The sequence below is a fragment of the Balaenoptera musculus genome, chromosome 8 (assembly GCF_009873245.2).
Source record: "Balaenoptera musculus isolate JJ_BM4_2016_0621 chromosome 8, mBalMus1.pri.v3, whole genome shotgun sequence".
NCBI classification, from domain to species: domain Eukaryota; kingdom Metazoa; phylum Chordata; class Mammalia; order Artiodactyla; family Balaenopteridae; genus Balaenoptera; species Balaenoptera musculus.
This window is the reverse complement of record NC_045792.1, coordinates 74780132-74800831: the sequence shown is the minus strand read 5'-3', so window position 1 is coordinate 74800831 and position 20700 is coordinate 74780132. Positions and strand designations below refer to the sequence as shown.

The 20700-nt window shown below is 34.6% G+C and overlaps 1 protein-coding gene across 7 annotated transcripts in view; it reads right to left on the bottom strand.

Moving 5' to 3' along the window:
- Window positions 1–269: 269 nt before the first annotated feature.
- ANO5 (anoctamin 5) overlaps window positions 270–20700 on the bottom strand; it is a 99798-nt gene continuing 79367 nt past the window's right edge. For 4 of the 7 annotated variants that reach the window (XM_036861223.1, XM_036861224.1, XM_036861225.1 and 1 more), the window contains exons 16-22: window positions 18838–19007; window positions 18082–18179; window positions 13110–13240; window positions 10087–10292; window positions 8244–8422; window positions 6737–6842; window positions 270–3998 (exon numbers count right to left, since the gene is read on the bottom strand). In XM_036861223.1, the coding sequence (XP_036717118.1) occupies window positions 3777–3998; window positions 6737–6842; window positions 8244–8422; window positions 10087–10292; window positions 13110–13240; window positions 18082–18179; window positions 18838–19007 (1112 nt within the window). In that variant the 3' untranslated portion in view covers window positions 270–3776. The remainder of the gene's footprint in view (window positions 3999–6736; window positions 6843–8243; window positions 8423–10086; window positions 10293–13109; window positions 13241–18081; window positions 18180–18837; window positions 19008–20700) is intronic. The other 3 variants (XM_036861228.1, XM_036861230.1, XM_036861229.1) reach the window with 2 other exon arrangements.

Sequence of the window (20700 nt, the reverse complement as noted above, 5' to 3'; positions counted from 1 at the left end):
TCTCAAAGTAGAAAAGATAAAAAGGCAAAACAACAAAAAATTACCACCTTCTCCATTTTTTCTGGACCATCTAGACTCTTTCTTCAAGGAATGTGCATCTCTAAATGGGACAAACATGTAATTTTGTGAATTAAACATGTTATACGTAATGCATTTTAATATTTCTAGACAACAAAAAATGACTTCAAAACCTCTTAGAACACTCAAATTCAGAAAAAGCATATCAATATTTTACTGTAAGAATAAACTGAGCTCATGTCAAAATGTAGTTTAAAATTAAGTATTATTTTATTCATTGTGCATATTTGAATCTCTTGAGATTTATAAAATTTATGTATATGTAACTTAAGAGATACTTTTCCTGTGTACCTGCATACCACCCTCCTTGCAAAAAAAAATGGAAGAAAGAAAGAAAGAGAAGAAAAGAAAGCACTTGTTTTCTTGGTTAACACCATGGCACATAATCTTTCATAGGAAAGACACACCTAGTCAAACAGTTTTAGGAGAGGGGAGCAGGTATCTAACACACACTGAACCACGCTTTAATATTCTCCTGAATTTTTACATAATCCTGGAATAACTGACATACTTGAATTATTACACATAAAGTAGTGGAGTAAAATACCATCTAGAAAAAAAAATAACAGCAACAGGGATTCATGTGAGCAGACATCTAAGCCTGGCCAATGGTACTTCTTGCAATGCTATTTTCCTTAATAACATTCTTTGATAACATAATAACTGGTACGATTAAAAACAAAAGAGGTTCTTTCACAACAATATATTCACCTTTTGAATCAGCGGCACAAATTCCTCAGCCTCAACTGGAGTAATCAACAGAGACCCAGGGCTACACATGGCAGCTGACACTACAAAGTCACTTTGAAATCAAAGTTTTACTTTTGACATATAATAGTTTTCAACCTGAAATTTCTTTGGCTTTTCTCTCACCCTCATCAGATGGTTTGGGAAAGAGACATTCTTCTTAGCATCCACAGCTGCACAATGCACCTCACAACACCTCTCTCCCCATAGGAGCACACACAGGTTCATAAGGAGGGAACTCTTATCTCCTTCCTCTGTCCCTCCTCTTCTTTATTTTCTTCTTTCCTTTTTCTTTTCCTTGATAATTTGCTTGATGGCTTAGTTAAAAGAAGACTGTTAAAGTCAAGAGGAGTCACGAGAGGCAGCAAAAATAAGATAGCATTCCATTTAATTAAGACACCCCCCTCTTCTTGATGGGTTCCTCTAAAAGAAATGTTTTGAAATGGATTCTGCTTCTTTTGTGCAAAGAAAAACTGATGAAGGTGAAAATTTGAGATGACATTTGAAACGAGTTTTTTTTTTTTTTTTGATTTTGTACTTCATATTATTTCAAATAAAGTCTCAAATGATTTCTGGAACATTTCTGAAAAAAATAACTATGGATTTGATTGAATTATAAAAACATCTGCCATGCTGATAAATATCAACTTACACCTGGTAGTCAGGTGCTCAACTCAGCCCTCTTACAATAACTTATGGGTTTAACTAGACAAGACAAATCTACCTGAATCGATTTGGCTTCGGATTTTGTTTATCAAGCTTTTAGGAAAGTGAGAGATACTTGTATTTCCTTTTAAGATGTGAGAAACTTCTTGGTAGAAAATTGAAATGTGAATAGAAAGTATTTGTCAGCATTTTAAAAGGAAAATATCTACCTATCATAGGAACTATTTACCTATCTTAAAAACTATTTCTTCCCTTGCTAGTTTCTCCGTACATCCTAGAAACCCGACACTTGAGTTGTTTTGTTTTAAGATTGCAATGTACAGATAACCATGTGAATTAAATTTGTCTTTATTTATCTTGCAGTCTAGCTCTATAAACACTGTTAACCCATAAAAATTAAACCTTATATCTGAGAAACTGATTTCCATGCTCTTCCTTATTTTTATTAGCTCCCAGGAAGGAAGCAGTATGAGCTGTACAACATCATAGTAACAGAGTTTGCTTTGACAAGCAAAAACACTGCATCTGTGGCTAATTTCATAGTAACACTAACTGGTTCTCTCAAAGAAAATAATCTTCTCCACATGTGAAATCATTCTTCAATAATGAGATCATTTCAAATTATGCAAAAATGTTCATAAAATCTACCCAGTGGATGATAAGTTACTGCCAATAGTGGGGTAACTGTCTCATGGTTTTATAAATTCATAATCCTCAGTTCTAAATGCTTAATACTGATCATTAGTTAATACTACCTGACATACACTTAATACTGGCAATTCTATAAAATCATATTAGGATCAAATGAAACACTACTTTTTAAAAAATCTTGTAATAAAGTTTCTTCTTTTGTGTGCAATTAAAACACACTATTCTTTTGAAAATGAAGTGTAATTTGAAACTAGAGATTCAAATGTTATAAAATTAAACTACATCTCTCTATAGTGTTTAAAATATATATTAAGTATTTTTTAAGGGAAAGAAGAACAAGAACTGGGGTACATGTGCCACAGGCTTAAGTATGAGAGAAATAATTCAACGAATATATTTTTTTTACTTGGCTATCAAATCCATCACCTCATTCTTACTTGGTTGATGCATATTTGGTGTTAAGCTCTGTGATTGATGTTAAACTAACAATTTCTCTAAAAGAAGCTCACACCTGAGATGTTACATCGCATCAAATCAACAGTACAACCACATCTTGTGGGGCAAAGGCATAGGAGCAAGGCACCGAGCATTGTACAGCAGTGCATCAATAGAAAAAATTGTAAACTCATTAGAAGATTTGAGACTGCTTTAAATGAGATAGAATTTCATAAACAACTTGTACCTAACTTATGCAAATAGTTAATGCTCAAACAGGCTTCATGATGCAAAATAGGTGTTGTGGAAGAAAAATTATTTTTAAAAATAATTCAATGATTTTTTAGATTGAAGTCAATAAATTAATCAATATACACTGTCTTGCATTCATTACCTACTAAGAAGACACACTCACTTCTCTATGTCTTTCATTTACTTAAAGACCTGAAACAATCTAATACCTTCTTAATGCTGTTTCCCAGATAAGACAATCCAGTCTTAAAACTACTGTTTCTGAAATGTTATATTTAAAGAAATTAGTTGTTAGTCTTTTGCTGAAACCCAAATGTTCAGTCTCTTGAAAAATCAATTTTGTATTTACCTGGAAGGACTATCTGGAATTCTGATGGAAGTTTACCTTATTCAGGATGATTTTGGGAACAAACCCCTATTTACCCAATATTTTTAATATGTATGTTTTCTTATCTCATCTGATATTGGTTTTTCATCTGCATAGTCTAAAATGGCAGGATATATATATGGCTCAATAGACCTCTTCACTTCTTTTCTTTTTGTCCCAACACTTTTCTTGATGGGACAGAGATATAACACAACCCAATAGAATGAAGACCATGAAAATGTGCAGCTGCACTGGAAGGTGATGGGATAGCTCACATCCAGTGTTTAATTCTAAACTGCAACATCCCATGATCTTCCAATATTCTGATTTCACACATACATTTAACAATCATTTATAGAACCCCAGAAAACAATATCTGGGGAGGGCCCAGCCAATGAAGCAGACAAGTGGTATTCTTCCAGCCTCCACTAAGTTGGCCTCTATATGAGTGTACAAAAACTTTGAGTTAAGAAAAAAAGAAGAAAGGGTAAAATTGACACACAGCTTCTGGCTTCTGGCCCCAAACCCAGGGAAAACTGTGAAGCCAGACAGGCAACCAGCGGCTTACTTGTTATGTTGATTAGGTTGCTGATTTAGCCAGATGTACTTTGTTTTCCTGAATAATGAGATGCTTGGCAAAATCACTAGAATTCATTCGCAAGTTCTCTTTTAGTTTGTTAAGCTCAAAGTCATGGAGAATCTTGACAGTCATTAACTTTTCTCGCTTGATTCTTTCCATGACATCTTTTGGAACATCAGGGATCATCCACGCCAACAAAAATTTCATTAGAAACACAACATGCTAGAGGAAACAAAAGAAAATCAGACACACTGCTAGAGTTGTCAAATGTTCAGCAGATGTTCGTACAAATTGTTTCATTTGTTCAACAAACTGTGCTCGATACAGTAGCTAGAAGGAAAAACAAAGAGATATAGTCCCTGTCCTGGAACTTTCCTACAAAGACCAACATTAAGCAAATAAATATATACTAAAATATGTGATTACAGAGATTCCAGTTGAACGTGGTTATTGAATATACTCTTCATCTATGCTTCCTCCTGAAAACCTAATAAAATATTTGTAAAGAAATTTAAAAATTGTATTGTTCACAAAGACACACAAAAAAGGGAGGAAACAGTGATAACAGACTCGAGAGAGTGAAGAAAGCTGGCACTTAAATTTGCAGTTGGTGATACAGTGATGGTAGAAATCAAGACAAAAGCCAATTTTGTTTCAAATCATCAGAAAAGTTCAGAAAAGTTCAGAAAAGAAGGTACTAAGGACTTTGAAGGTGTAGTGTGGGTGGAGTTAAAAATAAGAGGCTTATTTAAAAATTTGTATAAGGGGCAGATGAATTTTCAGAGCCTCTCTCTCAACCATGTTCAGGAACTACTTCTCTCCAACCCCGCCCTGGCAGCAACTGAGTACCTTATTTTCTGCAGGAAATTATATTTTCTGCAGAAATTAAGACAGAGAGCTGTGAGCTCACAGGCAGCAGAGATGGCGAAAGATGGAGGTGTGGCACCATACTGAAAACAGGGCAACTCAATGCAATTCAGCATTCTGAACCATGAGATCTCTAGTCCCTCCTGCCTTTCTTGGCTCTCAACACAGTCATGAAATAGCTCAACAAACAGAAGGTTGGAGGATTTTTTTCTCTGGGAAAAATAACTAATCAGAGAAGTTAGAATTATAGATATCAAAATTTTGTAGGTCTCAAATGAAAAGGCCTCTTTATCACCCTACAGTGAAGCCCACCCAAGTGACGTTCTTCCTGTATGCACACAAAGCTTATAATCGGCTTTCTTTGCTTCACTCTTAAATATGAGCAGATTGCCAAGAACAACCAAATACTTAAGAAAGTCTCTAACGTGAAAGGGTAAGACTGAAGCACATGAATAGGAACTAAGAGGATACCTAGATAATGATGAGAGCAAGAGAATAGTAGAATAAAAAGACAAAGATATGAACCTGACTATTTATAGGAGAGAAAATAAATGATAATTATAATAGAATTTCAAAACAGTTGTAACATCTGAATAACAGAAGTCCCAGAAAGATAGAACAGAGAAAAGAAGGAAATTATCAAAGAAATAGTACAAGCAAATTTTCTCAACTTAAAGGGTAATTACATTTGCAGGTCAAAGGGGCTTAGTGAGTGTCCAGAACAATTAATATTAATAGTCCAACGTCACATGACTGTCTTGTGAAGTTTCATAAAAGAAGGACTAGTGAGAGAATCCTCAAAGCTTACTGATACATAAAAAAATCATAAACAAAGAATGGGAAATTAGAATGGTATTGTACTTCATAACAACACTAGAAGCTGACAGAAAATAGAGCAATGTCTTGGAAAATTTCAGGAATACCTAAAAAAAGTTGGTTCAAAAATTTTCAGGGAAAATGACTTTTAATCAAATTCTATACCAATTAATTATCTATGTGGAAAAAGAAGAAATTTTATATTCAAGTTCTCAAAAATTGTCCATTATTTTCCTCAGAAAATTAATGAAAGATGTGCTTTATCAAAATAAGCTAGTAATTCAAGAATGGGAGAATAATAGATTGAAGAAAATATAGTATTCAGTATAAAAGAAGTTGAAGAGAAGTCCCAGAATGATGGTGAGTCGGAGCCTGGGATGATCAAAAAAAATAAACAGAAACAAAAATTCCAAAGAATTCCTTTTGTAATTTACCAGGCTGAAAGGTGATCTAAACCGCTGATGGAAAATGTGGGAATGAAAGTGATAAATTCATAAGGAACTGAGAGGGGTGAGGATTTAAATTACTTACATGTATAACCTTGATAAAAATAAAACAAATTAAACAAAAACTGATAGGAATTTGTGTTTTCTTGCATTAGACTTATCTAGTCTATTATTGGCCTTTACTGTCGAGTGAAAAAATGCCTAACATTTATTTACCTCTCCCTTATTGGCCTTCATGTCTTATGATTTGTAGCACTCAATTTGTAACTTAGTCAAATACCCCCTCTGTACTGGTTCTTTTGTATTGCATGCCTTATATCCATAATTACCCTAGCTTTTCCACAAGGTAGGAAACATAATACAGTGGACAGAGCAGAGGCTTGGCAGTGAGACATCTGGCATTGAAACCCAGCTCTAATATTAGCCGATTATCTTTAAACCAACTAACTAATTTTGCTGACTGTTGGTTCATTTGTCAAGGGTGAATAATAAAGCCAAACTTACAAAGTTATTATTATAGCCTCTGGAACCACTATTTATTAATAATAGGTATTCAGTAAAATAAGTGGGTCCTCTGCCCTCTGACTCACCTCAAAGAAAAAGGTCTTACTTTTTCTTTTCTGCTACCTTGGTATCTTCAACAAGAGTAAGTGAGTAAGAGGCAATCCACTGTACTTAAAATATTCCTAACTTACTTTTTATGACAACAAATACTTCCTTCAAAATAGTCTATTGAGATAATGCTAATTTTCTGCGGAACAAACATGCATAGAAATATATGCCTAAAGGGAGAAAAGAGACTAACTGGCATGAAAGTTAATAAAGGCTTACCTCCATAATTATGATGAAGGTCATCTTAGCAGCAAGGACGTGCCAGTACTGCATACTATGAAAATATTTATCCTCATGATCAGGAGGATTTCTGTAATCTCTGTACCTGAAAAAAATGGAAATAAATGCAAAATGTAAGCTATAACTTCAAACAAACAGACCTAGTATAAATTCATATTATTTCTTGTAAGAGATCCTTTCAGTTGACAACAAAAGTCAAGTCAAAGGAAAATAATTGCTATTATGATACATTTATCTTTCCTATACAGATAAAAATAATAGCCATATGTTACTTTTGTATAGTATATATGTAGCAGGAGACACAAGTGAAACTGCTCTCCTGCCCTTCAGAGACAAGTTTCTCTAGAGTCAGCAAAATTTGCTCTTTCCATTCCATTCCCTCTCTTCCTAGTCCTTAACACACTTAGTTCTATCATCACTCCACTGACACCAACTGTCTCCTATCATTAAACTGAAGGAACATTTTAATCCAGATCTTATTTGACCTGTGAAGAATTGAACTTGACATTGTTGACCATTCCTATTTTCTTGAAACTCTATTTTCTCGGCTTATATGACACTGCATTGTTTTTGTTTTCCTTATTATCCTTCTGGGGTTTTCTTGGTGTTCAATTTGTGAGTTCATTTTTTTCTGCAAGTGTCTAGATATTAATGTTCAAAGATTTAGTTCAGGTAGGAAGTGATGACATCAAGAAATCTGACAGCTGCCCATGCTATGATTCCTCTCTATATAAATATAGAATATAACAATGCTTTTGTCTACCTGTGTTGCAACATTTTGCTGTTTTTTTGTTGTTGTTGTTGGAATCCCAGATGAAGCAGTTGGTTTAAGGTTTAAGTTTAAAAGACTTGATGTACTATATATATATATATATATATATGTATATATATGTGTATATATATATATATGTATGTATATATATATATATACACATACACACACATACATAAATAAATATATATGATCTTTAAATCCTAGAGTAAAAAGATCCTCACAGTACATGAGACACTGAGTGTGAAAGCAGCAGGTTTACAAATCCAAGTTCACACTCCCTACATGGAAGAAACCTTTTAAATGGGATGGCTGGTGAACTAATCATATTGTTATTTCTCTCTTCCTTACTCTGTCTCTTTTTGAGGACACATAGTTAAATTCAAGTAGGTTAAATGCACGTAAAATATGACCATGCTGTATGATTATACATATTACAACTTGGGACCAAGGAGGCATTTGTTGAAGAAAATTTTTCCAATAAACTTAGAAAATAAGAAACAATTCAAAATTGACATTATCTCTACCCATAATATTATCTTACTTTTGGGCATTCTACTTTTTCAAATCAGAACCATACAATGTGTGAATTCTAGAATTGATGCACTTTATCCAGGAGTTTTACTGCCCCAAGTATATATTTTTTGTAAGACATGAAGGAAATGGAGAACTTAAGAAATACATTTAAAAAGCAAAATGAAAACAAGAGAAAACCTGCAAGTGGTGAAGTCTCGTTTTTCCGAAGGTACAGTGTGGTTTGGAAAATCGGCTATCAGGAATATTGACAGGCTGTTATTGACATACCCTCTCATAGGCTGAATGGCATTTTTTGAGTAGGCATAGTAGTAAACTAAACGGGGAATCATGTCCGATGTAAATGCAACAATAAAAGCCTAAAGGACAAAACAAGAGGGAGATCATGAGTTAACAATGCAGTTTTACAAATGTCTGATTTGTATATCTTTCAGTTCCATATGTCTTATGGATGCAAAATGATTAGAATGCTATTATTAATCAAGTTAATATATGAGTCTTTGACCTAGAACATAAAATAGTTCATTTATAGTGTATAATCAGTATTGCAAGATTTCATAGCTAGAAAGTGCTATATTGAAAACTTAACCTAAATGTATCTGTCTCCAAAAACACTATGCCTGTGTCTATCTCTTTCCATCATGGCTTGCTATTTCTTACATTTCTTATTATTTCATAACACAGTTCTACTCTCCTTAACCAAATTTACTTGCCTGGACTTGTGTGTGTGTGTGTGTGTGTGTGTGTGTGTGTGTGTGTAGGGAATGGAGAACGAAGAAAGAGAAGACCATGTACTGGTAAATTTCCCACAGTCCAGTGCAATTAATTTCAGTATTTGATGCCATAGGAATGGTATTTTCCCATCTTTTCCTAAGCTCTGGAATACTATAAATGTCATGTTTCCTTTAGGTAAGACAAGTCAATTTAAAACCATTTGGCTCTGCCATCTACATTTTTAGTGGTAGATTTTAAAAATCTTTTAATATTGCTTCTATAGTTACTGGTCCATTTCATGTTTTATTAGCACTTACTGAATATATTTTGGTAGTTTTATTTCTAAAAAAGTGACAATTTCAAATAGATTTTAAAATTATTAGAATAAATGCATACATAACATTCTTATAATTTTCTCACTTGTGCCCTGTAATTCTTTTTTTGTTTGAGATTTTCAGTTTTGTTTATCTTTTCAATGAACCAACTCAACTTATTTAGCAATTATATTGCTTTTTGTTTGTTTTCTAATTTATTTCTGTTTATATTCTCATTAATTCTTTCTTACTACTTTCTATTGATTGGTTTTACATTTTTTCTTAGTTTCATAAGTTACATGTTCAGTTCATGGTTTCCTTCTTCTTTTTCAATAATAAAAGTATTTATTGGTATACAGTTTTTATAAATATGGTTCTGGCTGATTCCTAAAATCAGCTAGGAAAATATTGATAGGTTTTCATTTTAATTAAGCTCTCCTTATAACTTCAATTTTATTTCATCTTTGTACAATAAGCTTCCTTGGAAGCATGAATGTTAAGTGGTTAAATTTTCTTTTTTGGCTATCTTATATCAACTTCATTATTTATACCATTATTGTAGATGAATATTCATTGTAAAATTTCTGCTTTTGGGAATTCAGTTTTATTATCATTTTTAATAAGTGCTCCATAAAAATAACAGGTAAATGTTGTGTATTCTGTTTGTAGTATACAACTTTATGTATAATCAAGCTTTAATTGTATTATTAAATCCTTTATACCATTACTTATTTTCTGTCTACTTTGTCACATGCTATGAAACTATATCATGGTATTTTAATAAGCATGTTTTTACAATTTTCCTTGTATATCTAAGAGTTTGCATGTCATAGAGTTGCCTATGTTGTTTAGCACATAAAAGTTTAGGGATGTTTTACCTTTATGGACCATGATGAAATCAATGTAAATAAAGATTGAGTTAAACATCATTCACATCTCCCCATCCTCAAGAAAAGAAAAAAGTACAGTTATTCCATCGAAATAGGTCTACTTACATTAGTTGCAACAGAAAGGACAGCCATTCCATAAAGAATGTCTTGCCAAACACCTATGCTATGAGCCTTAGCAGCTACAGGTCTCCTGTACTGAGTCGTAAGCTTCCAGGCATCCACTCGAATCTCTATTATATTATTCAAGAGAGCAAGAAGAGGAGCCAAAGGAAAAGAGGCCACAAATAATGTAACAAATCCAAACTGGATAACTGCAGGGATAAAAGAAAAATTCACAAACTCATTATTGTGGAGGGGAAAACGGGGAACACTCTGCCTAACTCCTGCTACTTCCCTCATTTTGGAGGGATCTACATCAGCAAAACACTCCAGGCCTCTTTCCAGCTGTCCACGTCCTCTTCCCTACAGGAAGCACAGTGACTTATTTGTTGAGCTGGTCATGCACAGCTCAGCTCCATACCTGCAGTTTCTTTTGAGACCTGCTTGTCTGAAGAAAGCATTTATTCTTGTTAGATAAGATATGGTTATTATTCATAAAACACAGTCTTTTACTATGGTCTATGTTTAGGTCTATGCTAGCCTAGCATTTACATGGGTATTGGCACATCAGTGGGGTAATCAAGTTTTCTATTTTGCTGATCTATGTACTTTTTCAGATCAGGGATAATGACCTACTCATTTGTATGTTTGGGGTATATAAAAACACTCAACTATAAGCCTTATGAACGAATGCATTATTTAAGATTTGAAGATGTTAACAGAGGAAAAGGTAGAACAAACAAGATATCTGACAACAAATCAGGAAATGAATCATATAAAGCATCAGAAATATATATAAATTTTATGTGGGCAAAGGAAACATACATATCCTGGAATGAGGTATTTGTTAAGGTCCTGATCTTCTGTACTAACTTGACATCTTTCTAAATAAGTTTTACTCTCTTTCCTCACTGAGGCTTAACACCTGTGTAAGCTGGTTTCTCTCTCCATTTTTCTTCTTTTGTTTCCATCAGTGCTTGGGGTGAAAGAATCCATGCAGCTGGCAAACTTCCCACATGAGTGAAGGAAAAATAATAAGAGATATAAAAAATGGCTTTCCATTGAAGGAAAAAAGAAAAAAAGAATCTTCCACTAGTCCTCTATTTTTAGTTAGATCTTGAGTGTTTCTGGATTTCAGCTCTTCTCATAAGATTTCTCATTAGAATCAGTCTTGTCATCTATTAAACCAAGGGAACAAACTGCCTCCTTCCTGACTTCTCTACTGAATCAAGGAATAGAAAGTTAAGACAAAGTATTATGTAGAAACAGCTTGAATTTCTAGGTTCAAATCCCAGATCTTTACCTATAATCTCTGTGGCCCATGGCAAATTACTTAACCTATCCAAGTTTCAGTACCCTCTAAGACAAAATGACTATTTCTGTAGAATGTTTCAAGATTAGAGATAATGTATGTAAAATATCCAGAATAAATTAACTTTTAGTGGTGTCTCAATAAATGGTAGTTAATCTTATTATGAAACCCTGATTTCATCTTTTAATTCCAGTTATAATCTCTGATACATTTATGCACAAATTCACTTGAAACATAAGCAATTAATTAAAAATTACAGCCTTATCACTCCAGAAAGCAAGGACTACCTAATTTTATAACTGGAGACTTCTTCCTATTTGTCCTGATTTACCTATTTTTATCCAGGTATCATATGTATGTGTTACAGTGGAGAATCGGTAACAAATTCAGGTCATCTCCGTTATTCTACCATGACTTTTATGGACCATGAGAATAAGTTGGGAAAACAGTCCTCTTTAATTCCACCAAAGAAAGAGAGAAGGACATTTGAGAGGAAACACCCTGAGTAGACTCCACAAGCAGTCCCCGTTATTATCTCTCCTAAAATTTCATCTCAAGGTCTCTTCTCTTTTCAATCCTTAGAATATTTTATGCATTTCTTGTGTTCAATTTGGGTTTCCCTTGCATAACTGATTTTAGCCTTCTTCTTTTCAGCCTGAAACAAGGGACATACACTAAAGGTATGTCAGACTCTGTAAATGTTTTTCGATGTATTCTTTCTATGAGCAGTCACTGAGGCAAATGAAAGGAGAAAGCTACTTAAAGTAATTTGAGACAGGTATTAAAAAGTGATCCTTACTTATAACAGAATTCCAGAGATTAGCCTTAAAAAATGCAAGTCTTCATAGTTAACAAAAAGAGACTCAGAAAGATATGGCAACATTCCCTCTCTCCTGTGGACATGGAGGGAGAGACAGTGTTCTGCCTTATAAAACTAAGCCAAGGGGAATTCCCTGGTGGTCCAGTGGTTAGGACTCTGCCACAAAACAAAACAAAAACCTAAGCCAAATAATCTAGTTGAACAAGGCATTAAATTAAGATCTTTCTCAAGAATTGACATTGGAGATTTGTATGAATGTTTGTAACTGGCACTCATTTCTTCTGTTTTAGGTTAAAACAAATCTGCCCTTGTTAAGTGTTATCTGAACGGGTTTCCATTTCCCCCTCCCCCCAGCCCCTGACAACCTCCATTCTATCTCTGCTTCTATGTGTTTGACTATTTTAAGTACTTCATGTGAGTAGGAGTGGAATCACACAGTTGACTGGCTTATTTGATTTAGCATAGTGTCCTCAAGGTTCATCCATGTTGTCACGTATAGCAGGATTTGTTTTTCCTAAGGCTGAATAAAATAAAAATCCATCATATGTATATGTATACCACATTTTTTTATCCATTCATCTGTCAATAAATATTTTGACTGTTTCCACAAAAAAAAGTGATTCTTACTTTATTTGGTTCAACAGTATTAACATTAAATTGATAGGAAAAATATCTCTGAGATTGGTGTTTTGAAATTAATTTCATTCTGCATTCTATTTGGTGGGAAATAGAAATATTGAACCAATCTTTTCCATATCCACCCATCTATCTTTTCATCCACTAGCCAATGATTTACTGAACACCTACTATGTGCAAGGTAGGAAGAAATATTAAGAGCTGAAAAATACTTATTTTACTCAGCCTATTCCATGTTTCAAGGCAGTGGTTGAAAATTACCTGTTTCCAAGTACTCATAGAATAGCCCGAGAGAACCAAAAGTTTCAAGGTCATGGTCCTGCTCCCATCGACTGTATAGCTTTTCAGAGTTGGTTCGAGCTTTTCGGCGTCTCCACCAATTCAGAACAAAGCTGTTGGAAGTGATAAAAGTAAATACATGAAATAGGGTTTAAAAGAAAGGGGTCAGAGAATCAGTGTTAGATCTAAAAAATGGCGGTAAGGGAGGGTAAGTAAGTTTAGATCACAGAACATGTACAGGTAAGACTACAGCTAAAGTCCAAGTCAGAGCCTTGTGTTCTGTTCACAGTACTTGATGAGGGCAAAAGATCTTTACTTGGGTGACTGAGAAAGTCAGACAACCCTGACTCTCTGCAGGGAAATGTATTTACTCAGAGACAGTTCTGTTAAAGAGCACGTGGAGGAGAGGATCACTACAGGATGGTTTTTATCTATTTAATTCACTAACCTTTATGTTGTCATGATACTCAGAAGGCCACTTGGGGAAATGAGAAGTGGGTTACAATAGAAAATGTATGACTAGGGAAGGAAGAGGTTATCTAACACATGAAAATAAACGCAATAATCCTAAACAAAATATTACCTAACTAAATTCTATACTATATAAAATATATCATGATAATACTGGATTATTTAAGGAACAAAAAGATTATTTTTATCAGAAACACAATCAATGTAAGAGACCATATTAACAAATTTAAGGAGAAAAATATAAAATCATGTTGATTGATGAAGAAAAATGCATTTGATGTATTTCAATCACCTACTAAAACCTATTTATGACTGAAAAGTAGGAAAAGAAGAAAATTACCTCAATCTGACCAAAAGCATCTACCAAAATCCTGGGGTTAACATCATTCTTTTTTTTTTTTTTTTTTTTTTTTTTTTATAAATTTATTTATTTATTTTATTTTTTTTATTTTTGGCTGTGTTGGGTCTTCGTTTCTGTGCGAGGGCTTTCTCCAGTTGCGGCGAGCAGGGGCCACTCTTCATCGCGGTGCGCGGGCCTCTCACTGTCGCGGCCTCTCTTGTTGCGGAGCACAGGCTCCAGACGCGCAGGCTCAGTAGTTGTGGCTCACGGCCTAGCCGCTCCGCGGCATGTGGGATCTTCCTGGACCAGGGCACGAACCCGTGTCCCCTGCACTGGCAGGCGGATTCTTAACCACTGCGCCACCAGGGAAGCCCAACATCATTCTTAATAGGGAAAAGTTAGAAGCATTCCCTTTAGAATCAAGAACAAAATAAGGGTGTGAATGATCACATTCAAGACTTTACTGGAGATCTTAGCCAGCACAATAAGATGAAAAAGAAAAAGGCAAAAGAATTGGAAATAGAGGAGACATCTATGATTACTAACAGTAATGTGAATGGATTATCTGCATAGAAAACCCAAATGAAGTTAGACAAAAATTATTAGAAATAATAATAGAGTTTATCAATATATTGCATTCCTATATACCCACAAAACACAGGTAGAAAATATAATTTTTAGAAAGATACCATTTACAATAGCAATTAAAATGAAAAGTACCTAGAAATGGATTTGACCAAAGATTTATAAGACCTGTATGCCGAAGTTTAAACATTTATTTGAAGTCATTAAAGTCCAAACTAAATGTTCATGAATAAAAAGACCTGGCATAATAAAATGTCAGTTGTTTTACTGAAACAACTGGAATGTAATTTCAGTCAAAAAACCAAAATACTTTCCCATGTGAAATCTGACAAGATGTTTCTAAAATTTACACAGAAAGACAAAAGACAAAGGATAGTCAAGATATTCTATAGATGAGGAATAAGTTAGTAAAACCTGTCCCACCAGATATGAAGAGTTATTATAAAGCTGTATTAAGAGAATGTAGTATTGGTGTAGGGATAAACAAATCCTGGAACAGAATGGAGGCCTAGTAATAGCCTTGTACTTGCCATTTGGCATAAATGGTATTGCAGATCATGGAGAGTGGGGAAGAGGGACTTCTCAATAAATGGTAACATGATATATATTATATATATATAATATATATGTATATATATTATGTGTGTGTGTGTGTGTGTAAGAAATTAAATTTGACCTTCATATCAAACACAAAAATCTTTTCCATGTATATTAAGAATTTAAAAGAGAAAGGCAACAATAATGTTAAAATGCTAAAAATATTTAGATGTAATTATATGAGAATAGGTTTTTGATCTTAAGGTAGGAAAGGGTGTATTAAACGAGACTTTAAAAATGCTAAACCATAAAAGAAAAGATTGATAAAAATTTTGCTATAAGTATCTACTTTTGTCCATCTACAGCAGTGGATCCCAACTGGAAGTGATTTGGCCCACAAAGGGACCTTGTGGGCTGTCACAACTGGGGGGAAGGTGGGCTACTGGCATACAGTGGGTAGAGTTCAAGGATGCTGCAAAACATCTTACAATGCAAAGGACAGCACCTCACACCAAACGATTATCTGGTCCAAAATGTCAATAGTATTAAAGATGAGAAACTGTGATTAAAGAAATAAAAAAACAAAACTTGTGCTGAGATAAAATGTTTGCAACACATATAACCAAAAAGCAAACAAACAAAAACGCAGTAACCAGAGTTATACAGTATTTCTACAAATCAATTAGAAAAAGATAAACATACAAGTAGAAGAATGGTTAAACAACACAAATAAGCACTTCACTGAAGAGAAAACACATATGGTCAAAAAAGGCTCATTCATGTTCTTAATCAGGGAAATGCAAAATAAGACCAAAATGAGATATCATTTACACCCTCCAAATTGGCAAAAATTAACAAATAAGACAATATGAAATACTGTAGCAAATGTGTGAATTAAAAGGAACACATTTTCTGCTTATATCAAAACCGAAATACAAAGAAAAAAGGAATGCTAAAAAGGGAAAAGAACACCTGAGATGTTTGAGACAATATCAAAAAGATGGGCATGCATGTAACTGGAATCACAAAGGAAAAGAGACCACCCAGTTCAAGAATGAGAACTTTGCTAGGAATCACAGAAGCGCTTTTATGTGTTCCATTCCAATTACAAACCCCTTGATCCCCACATAGTAACCCTCATGTTGAATTTTGTAATCACTTCCTTGCTTTCTCAAAAAAAATGGTTTTATCATCTATGATCCATTTTGAGTTAATTTTTGAATTAACTCGTGGAGTTTTGTTATTTTGCATATGGATGTCCAGTTGTTCCAGCACCAGCTATTGAAAAGACTGTTCTTTCTTCAATGAATTATTTCTGCACCTCTGTCAAAAATAAAATGGCCATATTTGTGTGGATTTATTTCTTCAATCTCTGTTCCATTTGACCTATATATCTATCCCTTCAACAATCCCACGTTGATTTAAATGGTTTTATAGTAAGTCGTAAAATTGAAGTGTAATTCCTCCAAATTTATTCTTCTTCATCAAATTTGTTTTGACTATTCTAGTTCATTTGTCTTCAATATAAGTTTTAGCATCTACTTGTCTATATCTACTAAAATCCTACTGATATTTTGATTGGAATAACAAATCTATTTATCAATTTGGGGGATAATTGGCATATTTACTAAGTTGAGTCTACCAATCCATCAACACGTTTCTCTCCACTCGCATAGATGTAATTTTTTTTTCAACAGGACTTGTAGTTTTCAGCATACAAATCTCATATATATTAAAGATTTATACCAAAGTACTACATTTTTTTTGAGCTACCAATTGCTGTACTAACCAATGTTTCTTGCATTCCACACTTTCATTTCTTTTTTCAGTAGTTCTTCCAATGAGGGTCTATGAATGTAAACTCTTAGTTTTTTCATGTCTAAAAATGCCTTTATTTCACCTGTACTTTATGTAATAGTTAAAATGCTTCTAGAAATCTAAGGTGAACATTTTATTTCACTAAGAATCTTGAAAATACTTTTGCATCTAATGTTATTAGTGAGAAATCTATTGAATGTAGATGGCATTCCTTTTTCTTCTGAAAGATTTTAAGATGATTTATCTCTGACGTTATGTAGATTGACCATAACATATCTGAGTGTGAATTTAATTTTATTTATTTTGCTTCATACTCAGGATTCATTTTCATTTCTGGAACTCATGTTTTTCTTCATTTCTGGAAAATTTTCAGCAATTACCTATTCAAAGGATTTTTTCCTCCACTATTTACTCAATTTTCTTTTTCCGAAACTACTAGCAGATTAATGTAGATGCCACTATATAGCCTCCTGTCACTTTAATATTTTTAACCTCATTGTCTCTCTGTTGCACTGTACAATGTGGAAATTTCTCAGTACTATTTTCCAATTAACTAATTCATTCTTCAATTGTGTCTTATCTGTAATTGATCCCATCTATTGTTCTCTTTATTTAAAGTATGATTTTACATTTACACATAATTAATTCTTTTTCACATTCATTTGTTCTCTTTCTAAAATTTATTTATTTTATTATTTTATTCTATTTTTTTTTTTTGGCTGCGTTGGGTCTTCGTTGCTGCACGTGGGCTTCTTCTCTGGTTGCGGTGAGCAGGGGTCACTCTTCATTGCGGTGCGCAGGCTTCCCATTGCGGTGGCTTCTCTTGTTGCGGAGCATGGGCTCTAGGCATGCTGACTTCAGTAGTTGTGGCACGTGGGCTCAGTAGCTGTGGCTCGTGGGCTCTAGAGCGCAGGCTCAGTAGTTGTGGTGAATGGGCTAAGTTGCTCCGCAGCATGTGGGATCTTCCCAGACCAGGGTTCAAACCCGCGTCCCCTGCATTGGCAGGCGGATTCTTAACAACTGAGCCAATAGGGAAGTCCCAATATATTCTTGACTGTTGATTAAAAGTGAAGTTTTTTTGTTGCTGTTGACTTAAACATTAGCTAACAAAGGCACAATGATAATCAAAGAATTCCATCTTCTTCCAGAGGAAATCTCTCATGGTTACTTAAAAAAAAGCAAAAACCTGTAAGTCATACATACGGATAAATGGCTTCTTTAATGTTTCCGAAGACCTGTTTCCCAGTCATTATGATGGTCAACTGGGTTGTCAATTCTACTAGACAGCCTCCAGGATCACACTAGTAAGAAGGAAAAGGAGAAAAATAAAGGATGAAAGATGGACTTCTGCAACAAAAGAAATCCCAAACCAGAGGGTGAGAATCTGAAGATTTGCATTGGAACAGATATTAAAGAAATATAAATGGATATTTAGTTCCAAGTTCCAAGCATGATCACCAGTCTAGCTACATTAGATTCAGCTGTGAAATATGTTAAAAACAGATTTCTGGGCCTTATTCTTAGAAAATTCCAAATCTTTATATCTGGATTAGGGCTGGAAGTTGTTATTTTCTCCATGTGATCTGGATGCACAGCCAGGTTTGGAAACCACTGAACTGTTCTAACTCTGTACCCATGGTAGAGCCCGTTTTGCTGTACCTCTAGAAAGTTATTCATCCTTTGATGGAAGTCTTCAGGAATACAGAACTTACTTATTCCAGTTCATAGTTCATATTTTATACCAAACAATAGGTACAATATAACTTCTTGCCCAAAACGAACTGGAAAGTCTATCAGATAGCAGGATTCTAAGACCAATATGCTCTGTGGACAGAGTCAGTGTCTTAGACTTTTCCTGCAACTTGATAAAATCTGAGTTAGTGCGGGGCACACCTAAAGGTATTTAGTTAACACTGAGTTACTGAAGCCACAAACCTCACCTCTCTAGAGAATTCTTACCTCTTCACTTCTCCACACATTAAACAAATATGTGTATTTTCCAGGATAGCCCACGAACTTCCCTTTAAAGAAAGCCACATAGAAGCAGGACGAGTAAAAATTTACAAACTGAAACAGGAACATTTTCAAGGTAAGACTGCTCTCATACTCCTGGTGAGTCCGAGGAATTTCTGGTAAATAAAAAACACCAAGGTTTAATAATGCACCTTCCTGCTTCTCCTTATTTTTTTTACTCCCTGGGATAAGTGGATATCTAGTCATATTATTCTGAGAGTCTGTTGAAATCTTCCCCACTCTGGTCATAACTGATCAATATTAAGTAGCTATGGATGTGCACTAGGCTTTCTATTAGAGATTGTGTATTAATCTAATCACCAGAGAAGTCTGGGAAGCCATCATTAGTACATTTAGAGGGGTGAAGTACTTGCCTGGGGTCACACAGTCAAAATATGGAATTCAAGTGCCTATTAGACTGAAGAGCCTTATGCTCATCCCCGTAACACTCTCTGATACCCTGTAAACACATCAGATCTCTCTCCTCTGTTTTCAATCAGGTTTAAACAAAGTAAATCTTATAAAGGGCAGAGGATGATTTCAAACTGAATTGTGCTTTCCTCTCATGAATTAAACGGCTTTATCAGTTTTGAAAACAATGTCATGCAAACGGTGGCAGTAATAGTACATATTTTCCCTCTCCTTCACTTAAATGCATGATCATGCATGATCATGATCATGATCTATCTTAAAATGCATGATCATGGTCTATCATTTTATGAATTCCAAAGATAAGAAGATGTTAGAGTCTCTTCACACCACAGTGAAACAACATGAGGCATGAAAGAGTAAGGGGCCATGCTTTTCTGAACTGATGATCTCCCAAGAGCACAAGCTGATCCAGTCAAATCCATGACATTTTCAGCAACACTGAAATAGTAACACATATTCTAAAGACACAGATAACGCTTCCATTTTACTGAAATTCAGCTGCATTCCTACAAAATCTCTAATGTGAATACAAGAGATTTTTCTCATTGACAAAAGCTGAGATATTTTTTAGGTGCTTTGTTTGTAGGTGCTAATTGCTAAAATTTTTTATATTTTGGCTGTTGCTAGCAGAAAAAATAAGTAAAACTGAGCGAGAAGAACTCCAAATTTGAAAATAGTATTTAATGACAGTTGCTTCCCAGTGCTTACTCTAGTGATGAGGAAATACTGTGCTGCCTTTCTGGTTACCACCGGGCACACTGTCAGTGTACAGATTTAGAGGAGGGGGGCAAGAGCTCCTGGAGAGAGCAGTCCCAGAAGAAGCTGAGGCCTGGACTTGAGGCTCTGATCTCATCCCCAACTTGCTGGGGGCAAGGCCAGGAGCAACTGTGCTCTGTGCTAGACTTCCTGACTGAACCTAACACTCTGCCTGTGACCCCTTCACCTTCCCTCATGGCTTTAGGAGAGATTTTTAAAAGAACATAATAATCCAGGTTCTAACACATGGCAACTGAGAAGAGAAGCACTAACTTTTAGATTTATTCAGGAGGACCTGATTGTTCCGTTTTCCTCACAATGGTTTTCAAAATCCAATACCTTCTAAACACCATACACATGAAATAAAAATTATCTGTGTCTTCAGAAACATGTGAGGATTTTATTTAGGCTTCAACTAACCCCATCAAGGAAGGATTAAGGTAAGAATACTCAAAAAGATCTACAGAGTCCTAATTCTTTTTAGTTATTTTTCCTGCTTCCACTATAATTGGCCTGAATGTAGCTGTTAGGGGATTCTGAAGTACCAGGCTATGGGTCTACCTGAAGAGCAAAACTGCCTTAAAATGTGCCTTTAAAAAATGAACTCCCTTGGGGATTATC